Consider the following 13,781-nt stretch of genomic DNA (forward strand, 5'->3'; position numbering starts at 1 on the left):
ATTTCAAAGAGTCCCGAGTTATCTTTACAGAATGCTTCAAGTAGTTTAATAAGTTGTTTCCATACTGTTTTCCTAATCTGTGTTTGGGTCATTGATAACTTTCAGTCCACATGTAACAATGATTATGAAGAACTGAACTGGATAAAGTGTTGTTTAGATGATTCTCCTTCTAACCTGGAACTAACCAGCTCTAGAATTTCTGATATGAGACCAAATGGATTTATTGTGGGGTCCTAAGTTAGTATATGTGGGGGTAAATTTAACTGGTAATTGGTTCTGTAAATTAGCTACAAAAACTTCCATGTGCAGGATTATGTACAAACATAAAAAGCATGTTTAAGTCCCAACAAAACTAAAAATATGATTTTAAAAGTATTTTTGGTCTCGTTCAAAACTTCTGTGTTTAGGGCAGGTTTTCTCTCTCTTCTCTCCCTGCAACTTTGCTTCAGAACTTCTGCTCCTGTTTTTTCAAGTTATCATTAGCACTTGTTTGTGGCTTTTACTGCAGTCACTTCTAGCATCATGATAAGTTTTGATTTATTTCCTTTCTTTGAAGTCCTTTCTGGGCAAGAGGCATTAAGTTTTTAAATCAATGTTAGAAGTTTAGAAAGAGCTGTAGCTTGGGTTCAACACTGTTGCATTCTACAGCTGCCTGGGGGAGCACTTCAAAAGAACACTTCTGCCACTTAAGAAGTAAAAAGTTTGTTCATGAAGGTACAGTACAGCATTTTAGAAGTGTGTTTTCCTTGAAATGGTGTGGGGCTTACAACAGTACACTTTTCTAATGCACTCCCAATACATTACTTGAGAAATAATGCAATGAACAGCCCCTGCTGTAGGGCACTGAGAGGGAAATCATTTGGTTGTAGGTACTGGAGGTGTGTTAGGAGGAGTAAATTGGTGCAGCTTGCTGGGAATAGGGTTGCTCCATGGTTCTGCCTTTTCTTCTTCCATTTCTTGCCCTTCCAAAGACCTAAGCTACAAGTTCTAGATAGTCTTGAGAAGAGGAGTGATTTTTCTGCTACAGTGGAATTAAGGGCATGTGAAAATCTACAGGGTTGCTAAATCCAAACTGAAAGCTTATTAAAAACTGAACTTTCTCTTACAATAAATGTTCAATTTAGTTCTGTTTGTTGAACAGGCAGTTAATTATGTTTACAGCAAATTTCAAAATGCTTTTTGTCGATGTGCTAAGTTTGATATTTCATAAACTTTCTTCTGTTTTTAGAAAAGTCTCCCTGCCCTGAGACAATCTTTACTGAACAGTCAGCATTTGGTTTTGCAAGGCCAGCCGTCTCAGCAGGCACTCCCACAGACCAAGCTCTCTCAAGTGATACCTCAGTCTGCCTCGGGAATCTCCTCTGTTGTCACGACACAGACAATAGGAATAAGGCAACCAAACAACATTTGCACAGTCTCTGTATCAAATACAGTGCAGCCTCCTCAGGTTAAGGTGGTACAGTCAAATCAGAGTTCTCAACTGGTAGGTACTGTAGTGTGAAAGAGGATTTCTTCATGAACTGTACAGCAGTTTTCAGTGTCATTTTCATTGCAGCTTGTTTGGGAAAATTCTTTTTTGTTTGTGTCATACTCTGTGATATGTGGTAGTACCTCGTTTTGTGTCATTTCACATGTATGCTCAACCATTATTTCAGGTAAGATTGTGAACAGAAATTGAAGGAAGTGCACTCTTGGTCTTTTTGTCTGCAGTAGAGTGGTTGTTGTATGAGCACAGTGGAATTGGAGGGAATTACACATGTAGAACAGAAAGCTTTCCAAGATTTACAGGCAAGAGTACAATGTTGAGTATGTCATTAGGTGAGCTGCTTTGCTTTAAAATTAAAATGAACTCTCATTTTAAACTCTTCTGCACATAGTTACAAAATCTTGTAGAGCAATAGCTGTGCTGTACCAGGTGTTCTGTTTGGCAGTAATGCCATTCTCTGTTACTCACTGAACTGTATCTTTGTTGTGCATAGTGGAGCATTTATGAAGTGCTTAGATTCATTAATTTCAAAGGCACTATCAGTAAGGCAGCTGCACAGCCAGGTAGTCACTGGGAGTGTGGTGACTTTATCCTGCTCTTACACCAGATCTTGTGTGTGTGTTTGCCCTTGTAATTAAAAGATGTTGAGAATTTTTACAAGGCCTTGGGTTTATACAGGCATTGCTATCCTTTGTGAGAGTTTCCTTGTCTGTGGTTTCTGTGAATGTGTGAGTAAAGTACTTCACTTAGGTCTCAAAATCATACAGGGAGTATCAGGATGTATCAAGTTGGTAAAAATTTATATTGTTGAGGTTGAGAAATGCAAATGTGATAATGTAAAACCTTACAGTGATCTGTCCTTGAGTTTATAGGCTCTATAAAACATATAAATAATTTGTAATGTGTGTGGAGAGAGAATATCTCTTTTGCATTAATTTAAAAGTAGCAGTGCACAGTCTGAAAATACCTGTGCTGTGTCTTGAACCTTGCAGCAAACACTTTCTAGTGGTTAAATTATTAACTTTAAAACAAAATTAATAAAATTTAATAATCCTTTAGTGAGCATAGTTTTAATGTGCAAGAACTTCTTGAGTGGTAAGATTTGTGACTCTGGCACTTGTAATGCACACAAGACAGTTGGGTGCTTTTCACCTTAACTTGGCTGCTTCAGGGCAGCTCCAGCCACTTGCATTCTTTCTTTTCCTGAGATGGCTCCTCCCCACCCTGTCTGGATTGTTACATTAATTAGAAGAGTGTTCCTCACACTTTCTGTGGCATCTCTTGGATTTGTCCATGTCTCATGACTGAATGGACAATAGCTTTGGCTCTTCTGGGCAGAAGAGTAGAAGCTGGTCATAATTACAGGTGGAAAAATTGCTCCCTGTCCCACGTTAAGCAAATTTGTGCCTGCAGCTGACAAATTGCTTGGAGGTAGAAGTGTCCATGGCAGTAGGTCTGCCCTTATCTCATGCCACAATCTGCTGCCATGTAACATGGCTTTTCCTGGGTTGTGCAGCCCACTTTAAGTTCTCCTGTGCCCACTGGGCAGGATTCACCCCACCTTTTGAGAAACACTGGTCTAGGACAGAAATGGCTAAGACCACAGGAATTCTTACTCCTATGATTATAGTTCTGGTGGAACTATATTATTTTCTGGTTGGGATAAAGCCAGACTTCTGGGGGAGGCACATTCTGCCTGTCTCATGTCAATGGATGCTCTAAGCAAGCAGTTGTGATGTTGTGAGTAGAGGTTAACAACCTGAGGAGCTTTTCTGACATGTCTGGCTAACAGGAGGAGCTGGAAGCTGCTGAAGTGACATTGTGGAGATTGATCTGATGGGCAAGAGAAGTTGGTTTTCTGTCTGTAAGGAGGTCACAGGTTGAATTCTCATTTACTGGGTACTTGAAATGACCACTACATTTTCAAAAGGTCACAAACTGCACAAAGCTAAGCTGTGCTTAATATTATTTCTTTTCTGGAAAAGATATAATATATAAAAATATATATAATAGGGAGGAGACATTAAGAATCATAATTTATTTGCTTTAGTGTGAAACTGTCTTTTCATATTTCCTTTAAATTGATCAGTCTTCAGTTAATAGAATCAAACAGTGCTTAAGCAGGCACTTAATGACCCTCAGAGTAGTTCTATACAGACAAAAGCAGCATCAGACATCAAGAGTCACCGCATCAAAAAATCTTAGCACAGCAACCATCAGCTCAGGTGCCAAGCAGACAGCACAGCAGCAGCTCCATATCAGCCCAGTAATTGCTGATAAGTATTGATTTGTTTGCAGTGACACTGTCCCAGCTCTCAGTGCTCCCTGAAATCAGAGCACAGGGCTGCTGGCCATCTTGCCTTGGACTTGTCCAGGAGAGGAAGATTGCAGCTGGCTTGCCTGGGGGCAGCCAGCCCTGATGGAAGAACTGGCTGAGCTCCAGGTTTTCCAAGCCTGAAGCTCATTGGAGAGGGTTCCAGCTGGCTTTGCAAAGTGTCCAGCTGCAGAAGGGCAAGCTTGTTTTAGACTATGGATCTTTTCATCCCAGCCAGCTTAGAGCAGTCCAGTTTCTCCTAAAACATGAAGGGGCTGTTAGCTGTTTCTTCCTTTGTCTTTTTTCTTTCTCAGAGGTGCCAGCTGTGGTGATGCTTTCCCCAGTTGCACTGAGGTACCTTGCAGTGTGAAAATCCTGTGTGCACTGTCAGCATGCAGCAGAGCTTGCACAAAGGCTTTGAAATGTACAGTGCTAGCAGAGATGAAACAGGAGACTTTTAATCTGTTTAGTAGAGTACTGGAATCATGTTCCAAACCATGAAAAACAATGCTTTATAAAGCTAGATAGTGCTACTTCTACCTAAAGAAAAGGGCAACAATCTTAGGCTAGTATTTTATTGATGAGACACTTAGGAGATAAGCCAGCAATATTTTTTTTTAATTGCTTTAAGTGCAATGTTCAAAGTTTGTCTGAATTCTTAGAGTCCATGTGCTCTGTGTTGCCTTGTGTGTGCAGACATTGCCTGTCTTGTTTTGGGTGTTACAGCAGGTCAAATTTGTGTGTGAATGAGAGAGGTGTTCTTTGTTACACACGTGGAGGTTATAAGTGGATTGATGGGGAGTGGAGATGGATTAGCACTTCTGTATTAGGCTGGCACTGTCTGCATCACAAGGAGAAAGTAAAAGCCAAATATTAAACTGGAGTGATAAAAACACCCAGTAAGAAAATCAGTGATCCATCTTAGTTAAAACAAATGTAATTATATACAAAGCTGTATGAAGATTGATGCAGGTCTAGGATAAGGAGGGATGTATGGAAATGCATCTGCACCATTTCTGCTGCACTGACAGGGCACAGTGTCCAGAGGGCAGGCTCTGCCATGTTCCAAGTTACACTAGAGCAGGATTTGCTCAGACATTTACTGACACTTTCCCTGCACTCTCACAGTGGTTGGGGTCTCTCAGAGCTGGGGTAGAGTAATGGAATTTGGAAACAAGATACAGCAGCAGAATAAGAATTATGTTACATGGGGATGTTCCACTTGGCTTTTTAATTCTCCACTGAAACTTTTCTGGCATCACTCTTCTGTTCATGAATGAGTGTAATTTGTACACATTTTAGTGAAATTGTAGAAAATAATTTTCTTTTTGTCTTGTCTGCAAGGCAGCTTAGAATTGGAAGAGTAATAGATGGCTGTTTGGATAAAAGGAATATTTTCTATTAATTGACTAATAAAGATCTAGCCACTGACATGGAATTTGGTGTGCAGTAAAATATAAATAAAAATGGCTGTTGAGCAGTAGATATCTGGGATCCATTAACAGGAACAAAGCCTGTGCTTGACAAATTGTATGTCTGTCTGAAACACAGCCTAGTGGTTTTCTGAGTTATCAGGGACTTCATTTTCAGAATGTTTAGGCTGTATGTTAATATTAAGAGAATATTGTCACTGATTGCTGTTTGGAAACCAATCACAAAAGGCCAGGCTTGAAAACAAAAATTAAAAGAAAAGCTTAAGAGAATTGAACACACATAGCTTCTTCAAACACTCATTGTAAAGGAGAATAAAAGGGAAAATTTCTTATTTGGAACAGACCAAGATGGTAAAAATATGAATAACAGGATATAATTAAAGGAAGTAGGATTTAGGTAGGATTTAAGGCAAAATATCCTTAAAGTAAGAGAGAATATTAGATGGTAGATCAGGCTCCTGAAGACAGTGATGAAAAAGCCATAATTGAACTCACTCGAAATAACCATTTAACCATTGTAGGAAGAATTGTGTAATAAATTGAGGAGCACGTGGGACAAGTGATGTCATGGCTTGTGTTTTATTGTTCTTCATTTCTTTGTTGAAAGCCTATACTCAATGGAATAGTGTTGTTGTCATATTAACATTAAAATAGTCTTTTTTTTTTTTTTTTAATTTGGGGGGACACATAATTGCTTATGTATCTTTTGGGGCACCATTGAAAAACTGTAGCTGGTACTGCAGCATGATAAGCAATGGTAAATATGAATTCTAGGCCCACAAAAGCATGAACATTGTAAGTTAATGCTGCCAGATTACATGATAGCTGAGGTTTGATATGACATTTATCTTCAGGAGTGAGTAGACTGATAAATCACAAGTGGCATAGCCACAAGTGAGTTAGCAAGTGTTTACTCATGAGTGAAGATAAATGTCATATCAGACCACAGCCATGCTGAGTTTTATGTGTTTATGCATGTCTTGTTTCTTCCTTCCACATTATTTTTTTTAACTTAATTGAGAGAGAAAAAAAGCTTGGTAAAGAATATATATTTCAAATTTATTTTTGTTTTTCATTCTTTGCAGAAGCTCTTGTTTCCTGTGTTTTTGTCTTTACTGCAGTACTTGATAGATTTAAGCTTTTGGTTCAGATGCTTTTGTTGCAGAGGGTGATTCCTGTGAGTTGAGCCAGGCTGGTTTTGCAGCCCTTGTCAAGTAAAGGTTGGGACCTTGTGCATCTGCCCTGGTCCAGGAGATTTGCAAAGTCCTTGTCCTCAGAAACTTTAGCCATGAATTCTAATCTTACTGTCCTAAAGGAGTTTCCCTTTCAATGGTTTGTAGGTAGTGGCTCTCATTTAATTACGTCTCTCTTGTGCAGGCATGAGAAAGAGAACAGGAGTTATCAGTCTTTCTGCTCCTGTACATTTGATGTGCTTTGGCTGGATTCTTTCTCAGTCTGTATTTGTTGGTTTTGCTGTTGATTATTGGTCTGTGTTCATGTCTGTAATTTGTTCTCTGTCCTGCAATAACATACACAGGAGAAGATGCCATGGAATGATCATCACCTTTTGGCTTGAGATTAGGACTAGAGAGAACCATTACTTTATTCTCATAGAGTTACCAAATCTATGCTTTTTGAAGAAAATCCTTAGGAAGGAAGAAAAAAAAAAAAGAGTATTTCAGCTGTCACCTCTTTGCTGTTCTGGCTCTCAGTAGTGTGATTGTTGTGTATCCTTTTTTGTCTTCATGAGCCTGCTACCTCATGGAAGCACCTTTGTATAAACATCTCTTTTTTCACCTGGGAAAATACAGTCAGCTTTAGCAAAGGGCAGAGTAGTATCTGCAGTGTGCAGGAGGTGAGAGGAGGAACTGGTCTGGCACAGCAGCCAAATGGTGAATCAAAGTGAGGGTGACGAGTGGAGAGAGGTGACAAGGGGAGAAGAGCAAAGATGAAATAAAAAGAGAGGGAGAATACTTTTTATTGTGAGAAATGGACATCTTACTTTGCAGAAAAATGTTATTTTATAGAAGAAAAATGTAGGTAACTGTTCACACATTGCACTTGGAGAAGCAATGCCTTGACTTTGCTGCTTTAGTGTGTTCCTTGAAGAGCTCCAAAGTGCAGCAGCCTAGGCCATGATTCTTCAACTTTGACAGATAAATTGAAGAGGAATAACTAGTATATGACAGTACTTGCTGTCTCAACACTGTCTTGATCATAATTTTACCATTTTCCTAACTCTGTCAATTCTAGGCAATGACAAATCACATTCTGTCTTTTCTATTTTCTGTGCCTTTGTTTTCTGTTACTGTGCTTGCTGTCTTCAGAGGTGTACATAATTAAAATGCTTCCCTTTTTAGGGCAGGTGGAAGGATGAACAGTTCCTGTATGCTCTGAAGACTTTTGTATTCTGTCTCTTTACCTTTTGTGACTCAGCACTTTAATAAAATCAGTTTATGGACACAGTGTGAAAGGTTTGAAAGGACTCCTGGAGGTGTCTTGTGCAGCCTCCTGTTACACATTGGGATGTCTCCCATGTGACCAGTCATGTTTTGAGTGTCTTCAGCAGGAAATTGCACAGCCCTCTTGGGACAGCCTGTTCCAGAGCTTGCCCACCCTCATGGTAATTTTTCTTCTATTATATTGCAATCTCCTGTATTCTATCTTGTGTCTTTAGTGCTGCATCCTTCTGCTCTGCACCTCTGAGGGAGTCTGACTGTCCTCTCCTCCTCTTCCCAAAGGTGGTTGCAGCAGCCCTGAGATCTCCCCTTTTCTGGAGGCAGGAGTAATATCCCTGCTAACCTCAGTGTCCTAAAACTCTGTATCTGTATCTGCTCTCTCAGTCTGGGTCAGTGCTTGTCAACTGATCAGTGACATTCAGCTTTGAATCAGAATATGGAGAGGTAACCTGACCTGGGGTACACTTGTGCATGGTTTTAGTCTGTGAGGAATATGAAATAATTTAAGTTCATCATCTCCCAGACTAGCTTGCTAGTACACTTGTTCATTGTCTACAACTTTGAGGTCAAGCTATGGACTTAAGAGTAATGTTTATGATGTTGGGAAAAAAGGCAAGAAGATTAGAACACTTTGAATTATCTTAATTGGTGTAGTGAGGCTTGGATAGTTACAAATTTTAATGCAGGATCCTCTGATTCATTGGTTTTTACCATGTCCCTAGTTTGCCTGCAAAGAAGTTACATATTCTGCTTTACAATTAGTAAATTGCTAATGTTAATTTTTTTAATGACCTCCAGATCTGGAGATTGCATGTTTCTTAAAGCTTCAGTATGGAAACTGGGATTTAGTGTCAGATACTGCTCTGAGCTCTGGTGCAATTGTTCTTTTGAGAGACCATGTGCCTGTTGCTGGTTGGTTTCTTTGTGGAGTTTAAGATGATGATTTTGGCCTCTGCCCCTTGGAAAAGTTTGTTTCTCAATAATTTTCTAGACTTTCAGTGTTTGTACATACATTGAAGCCCTAGTACAGTACTTGGCAAAAACAGTTTGTGGAATGTATTGGATAGTAAAGCAAACATTGCCATTTATGTCATCTTAAATGGTTAAATATTGTCCTGTCTTTATTGGTGTTAGTGGCTCATTTTGTAGGGTATTCACATGAAAATATTAATTGAGGGAAAAAGAACTTGGTTCTGAACTGTAGAAGTTGCCTCACTGAGAGAGAAAAAAAATGCAATTGCAGAAGATTACTGTAATGCTAGATAGTAATTCTGTTCAGAGGTCCCACACATCTCCTTTGTGGCCTGGCTTCTGGTCCATTAAGGTACAACAGCTTTTCTTCACTATTCTCTGCAAACTGATCCAGTAAATGATTGTAAAAGTGGCATCATTCTCCTTCCTCATACCAATGTATGTTTTCTTAGCATGGATTATTCTTGTCTTTTTACCAAAACCACACTTGTTCCTGTTTCCTGTGCATCAAAATGCAGTTTAATTCAACTTTTGTCTGTTATTTTCACTGATCAACTCTGTTATTTTCCTGTTTTTAAGCATGGTAGCTGCTTTGTTCTTTCCCCTCTGAGTGTGACTATTCACTCTGTCTTGACCAAGTAAATTTGTACCTATTTGCTCCATTTCTGTGCTTTGTACAAATGCTCCATTTTCCTGCAGTGTCCATAGTTGAAGCTGAATCCTTAATCTTTTTTCCCTTTTCTCTTTCTGCAGGGTGGTTATTGCTAACACTTCTGCTTCCACAGGCTCATTATAACTTTTTGACTCTCTGTATTTTAGGATGTACAAAGTGCAGTTTAGTGACTTCAGAATGGCCCAATTTGTTTTTTCTGCAGAATACATCAGAGGTCTCTCATTACTCTTGTCTTGTTTGTAGTTTTCACCTGTGTCCCTTGCAGTTTTGGAGCCCTGGTTCCTGCTGATGGAATTAGCAGGAAATTCCCCACTGCTCATCCTGCTGTCAGGTCCCATTTGCAGGTGTTGGTCCTTTCCTTTTCTCCATAGGTTGCTGTGCAGTCAGAGCTTTGGCCATTGCTGTCCAGCTGAGTGCAGAGGTTTTAGGAGCTGCTTGTGGGAGTGCTGCTGTGTGGAGGGGCAGTGGGTGCTGCCTCCAGGAGGGAGTGCTGCATCCCTGGCTGGGAGGCTCACACAGGGGGAGCTCCGTTGTGACTGTGAGCAGCACCAGAGTTGTGGTTGGAATCTTCCTCAAATAGCTGTTTGCCACTGGTTTATTTTCAGAGTTGATTTATGGGTTTTTAACAGCTCTGCAGCATCCACACATCTTCCTGAATCTTCTGTTCATTACATCTGTGCCTACCTTGTTCCTGATCGTGTGAATGTTGATTTTTGTTGTTGTTGTTGAACATTTTGCTGTTGATTAAATATGACTCTTGCATGTGTTTTCTTTTTTAATTGATTTGTTTATGGGTCAAATTTTACGTTTCTAACCCAGGTTTAGTTTTAAGGAAGAACTTCAGAACCTGAATTAGTAGTAAGTGAAACCTTGAGAATACCAAATCAGCATTTAAAAGATTTGTAGTATGTGATCACCAAAAAACTTGGTTTGCTTTCTTGTGTATATCTGACTTTGGAATCCATAAGATTTTAGAATTTATTTTTAGTATGTTTTCTTTAAAAAGCATAGATGTGTACTGCAAGGCCTCATGTTTGTAGGTGGATACCACTACAATTACTGCAGCATTTTCTTCTACAAAACTGCTTTTCTTCCTAGTGAAATGTCTAAAGACAAAAGTCTGAATTTTAATATTAAACTTACGAGCTTGCAATCTATTTTTAGTGAAGGTTGTGAGCTATGACATCTGTGTAGTATATTATTGAATTTTTTTAAAGCATAATGGCCATTAGGTATATACACACACACACAACCACATGCATTACATGAGTATGGCTTTTGTCACCAGCTGGTTGTGCTTGTAGAGATCCACGTGCTTATCTTGGTAATGACAGGTATCAGTGTATTTACCTTGTGTGTGTTTGTGTATAAAGAGTATAATATAAGTATACTTTTCTTTAATAATAGCAGATTATCCAGTCAACATCTGCTCAAACTGTGAAACGAGCCCCTGCTTGCCAGACTACCCAGATTAGGATGCCAGTGGTAATAACTCAGACCATTAGACCACAAGGTATGGGTTTAAATGTTTTAGTGAGATTGTTACCTTTGTATGAATTTTGTTGTCGTTACAAACGAGTAGCATGGAAAAACGTGCAGTGTTGACGTTGGCAACATTGTTGACATTTATTTTTACCCCCTGCTGGCTGAAGAGTGCATGTTTTCATATGCAGTTTCAAGGTGTTTCAGACCAACGCAGTGAAATGTTTTGGAACAACCTTAGGCCTAAACTCTAATGTGTTTAGCTCCTTACTTAGCAGTTTTTCATGGAAAGTTCTAAACCAGGTCAGGAACTTGGCTCTCACTTCTGGGCCAAGAAAAAAATTCTCTATTTTCCTGAAGCCTCGTGGATGCCTCAGTTGAATCATCCTACTTCTAATTCATACTCCTGAAGCAGAACATGGTAGTTCCCATCTCTGCAGCTACAGAGGTGAAGGTGGGAGCCCTAGAGAAATTTCTCAAGCCTCGGGTTGGTTTTCCTTGACTCCTATCTGCATGTTTACTTTTTGGTGAGGTCAGAGACTGACATGCCATGATCAGCCACAGCATGTGGTTTGTGCACACCTTCCTCATCTGTGTGTGCACAGGTGGGTTCATTCTGGCTGGTACTTCCCACTTTCTAAGAGGATTCTTGAAGCCTCCTTGCTTCCTAGTAAATACCCATTTGTTCCTTTCTCCCACTGAATCTCTTAGGCTTGGGTTTTATTTTTCCTGAATATGTGTGGGAGTATCTTACTGGACGTGGGCATTTACAGATTGAGGGTTTGTAATGGAATACAGAGCTTGTCATCTTCAGGTACTGAATCAGGACTCAGACTAGTTCAAATGCACATAAAAGCTATTGCTGCCTACTTGACTGCATTGCTTGGTTGTTTCTATTCTCCTTGGGAAAAAAAGCATCAAAAATGTTTAACAGCACTTGATGTTTTACTTGCTCTGCTCTCCTAGGGGAATCCAAAGGTTGAATGGACACAAAGACCAAGCTGTCACTGTAACCCTGTAGGCTGTTTTCCAAGTTAGGAAGGAATACAGTTACTCACCATAAAATGTGTTTGTTTGATAGCCCTGATACTCATGTCCTGAGTTTATAACATGTCCATGCATCCTATAGCATGAGCTTTCACTTCTGACTAATGTGTTTGAGAGTGAAGGCAGATTTCATTTCTTTGCTTGTTCAGTCTCCAAGTTGTAAATGTTTACAGTGTACTGAGAATTTGCATGATACTGGCATCTGTCTTTTAAATAGTAGGTTCAGAATATGAGTTTATTCTTGATAGCCCTTGATCAGCCATTGCAATGCAACTTAACTGGCAGTTTGTCTTATGGTAGATGGTTTTATAAAAGCTAGTTTATGCAAGGTGCTACTTTCTGGTGAACTTATTCACATTTACAGATTTGGTTAAGCCCTCCAGTATATGGTTTTATTCACACAGACAAAACAAGAATAGGCATTTAGAAAACATCCCAGTTTAAAACCACTCCTCCTGCAGCCCACATCTAGGGAGCAGGCTGCCTGTGTGCTGGCAGCACTGTCATGAGTGCATCACTGTGATATATTGTTAAAACCTTTTACTGTAAACACCAGTGTAATGGTATTTTATGCTGACCCAGGTATTCCTGCAGAAGGAGCTAATCTACTGGAATAGGACATCATCTAAATAAAAATTCTGGTAGCAGAATTTTGTGGAGTGTGTCTTGTTAAGGGTAGCTACCTCAGAGCTGAGCTGACCTCCACAAAGTGCTGCATTTTCCTCCTTGAGAGGAGTGAATCTCCAAGTGTAGTGTATCTTCAGTACATCCATGTGAACAGACTGTAATGCTTCTTGAAGCAGTAGTTTAGATAAAACTGGCATGCTTTAAGGACCTTGGTATAAATAAAATTACTTCCACACCAGTGGAATAACACCATTGTTACTGCATGAAACATTGACACTCCTTTACCAAAGCACTCTACTAGTATAATAATTAGGTGTATTCCATCTCATGGATTGGATGGAGGAATTGAGCCAAATAATAAAATAATGAACTAGAGTATTTGTTGCAGCTATTTAACCAGTGCTGAAATGCAGCTAGGAATTTATAAGCTCCTAAATTTGGGCTTATTTTTCTAGAGCATGCTAATTAAAATTTGAAGCAAGGATGCAGTGGTGAAAGACTCTGTATGTCATTACCAATCCCATGATATATCTAGGCCTACAGGTGATTTTAATTTTCAAAATATGCTCTGCCCCTAATAAAAATGGATGATTTAGGCATATTTTATGTCTAACCCTTAGTCATGCACAGCTGGAATTTATTTAAACCAGGAAACTCAAATGTCATCCCAAATCTTACATTCACTTTGCCTGATCCATTGAGTGGGATTACAAATACTTGGGGTGAATGTGAGACTTAATTCTTCCATATCCATATGGACATACATCTTTGGGGGGTGTTTTTTGGTCAAAAGTATCATCTGTAGAAAACAAAGCATTGATACTGATTCCAAAGAAATATATTAATTCTGGAGGAGTGCTGTTGTTACTTTAAGTTTGCCTTTGCAATGATTTTCAAGGTTAACACATTTTTAGTCTTCTAGATCTTAATTGTACAAAGCAGAAATCTGCTAATTTTTATTATTGCATTATTTCTTTCCTTCCTTCCAGTTCTCTGAGTAGAAAACCTTTCCATTAGTTCATCTGAAATAGATAAATGAATTGCCTGGTCTGTGAACTAATGCTGTCTGTGACATCTCATGGACCTTGAATATTCTGATGACAAAGTATTTTTATTCCCCAGGCTTGAGCCTGGAGTCCTAAATCTGGTTTTGTATTTGCTAATGTAAAGAGTCCACATTACAGTTCATTTATACACATGGAGAACTCAACAAACACTATCAAATTTTTTTCTCTTTAAGATCATATGTTGGAGTTGATGAAGACTTCAAAATAAGAAAAAAAAAGTA

The 13,781-nt window shown here is 39.1% G+C and overlaps 1 protein-coding gene across 1 annotated transcript in view; it reads left to right on the forward strand.

Moving 5' to 3' along the window:
* LOC132333061 (transcription initiation factor TFIID subunit 4-like) overlaps positions 1-13,781 on the forward strand; it is a 145,297-nt gene that overhangs the window by 21,885 nt on the left and 109,631 nt on the right. Inside the window, exons 7-8 of the mRNA XM_059857802.1 lie at positions 1,229-1,483; positions 10,745-10,850. Coding sequence (XP_059713785.1) covers positions 1,229-1,483; positions 10,745-10,850 — 361 coding nt within the window. The remainder of the gene's footprint in view (positions 1-1,228; positions 1,484-10,744; positions 10,851-13,781) is intronic.

Source organism: Haemorhous mexicanus, chromosome 12 (genome assembly GCF_027477595.1).
Source record: "Haemorhous mexicanus isolate bHaeMex1 chromosome 12, bHaeMex1.pri, whole genome shotgun sequence".
In the NCBI taxonomy this organism is placed as follows: Eukaryota; Metazoa; Chordata; class Aves; order Passeriformes; family Fringillidae; genus Haemorhous; species Haemorhous mexicanus.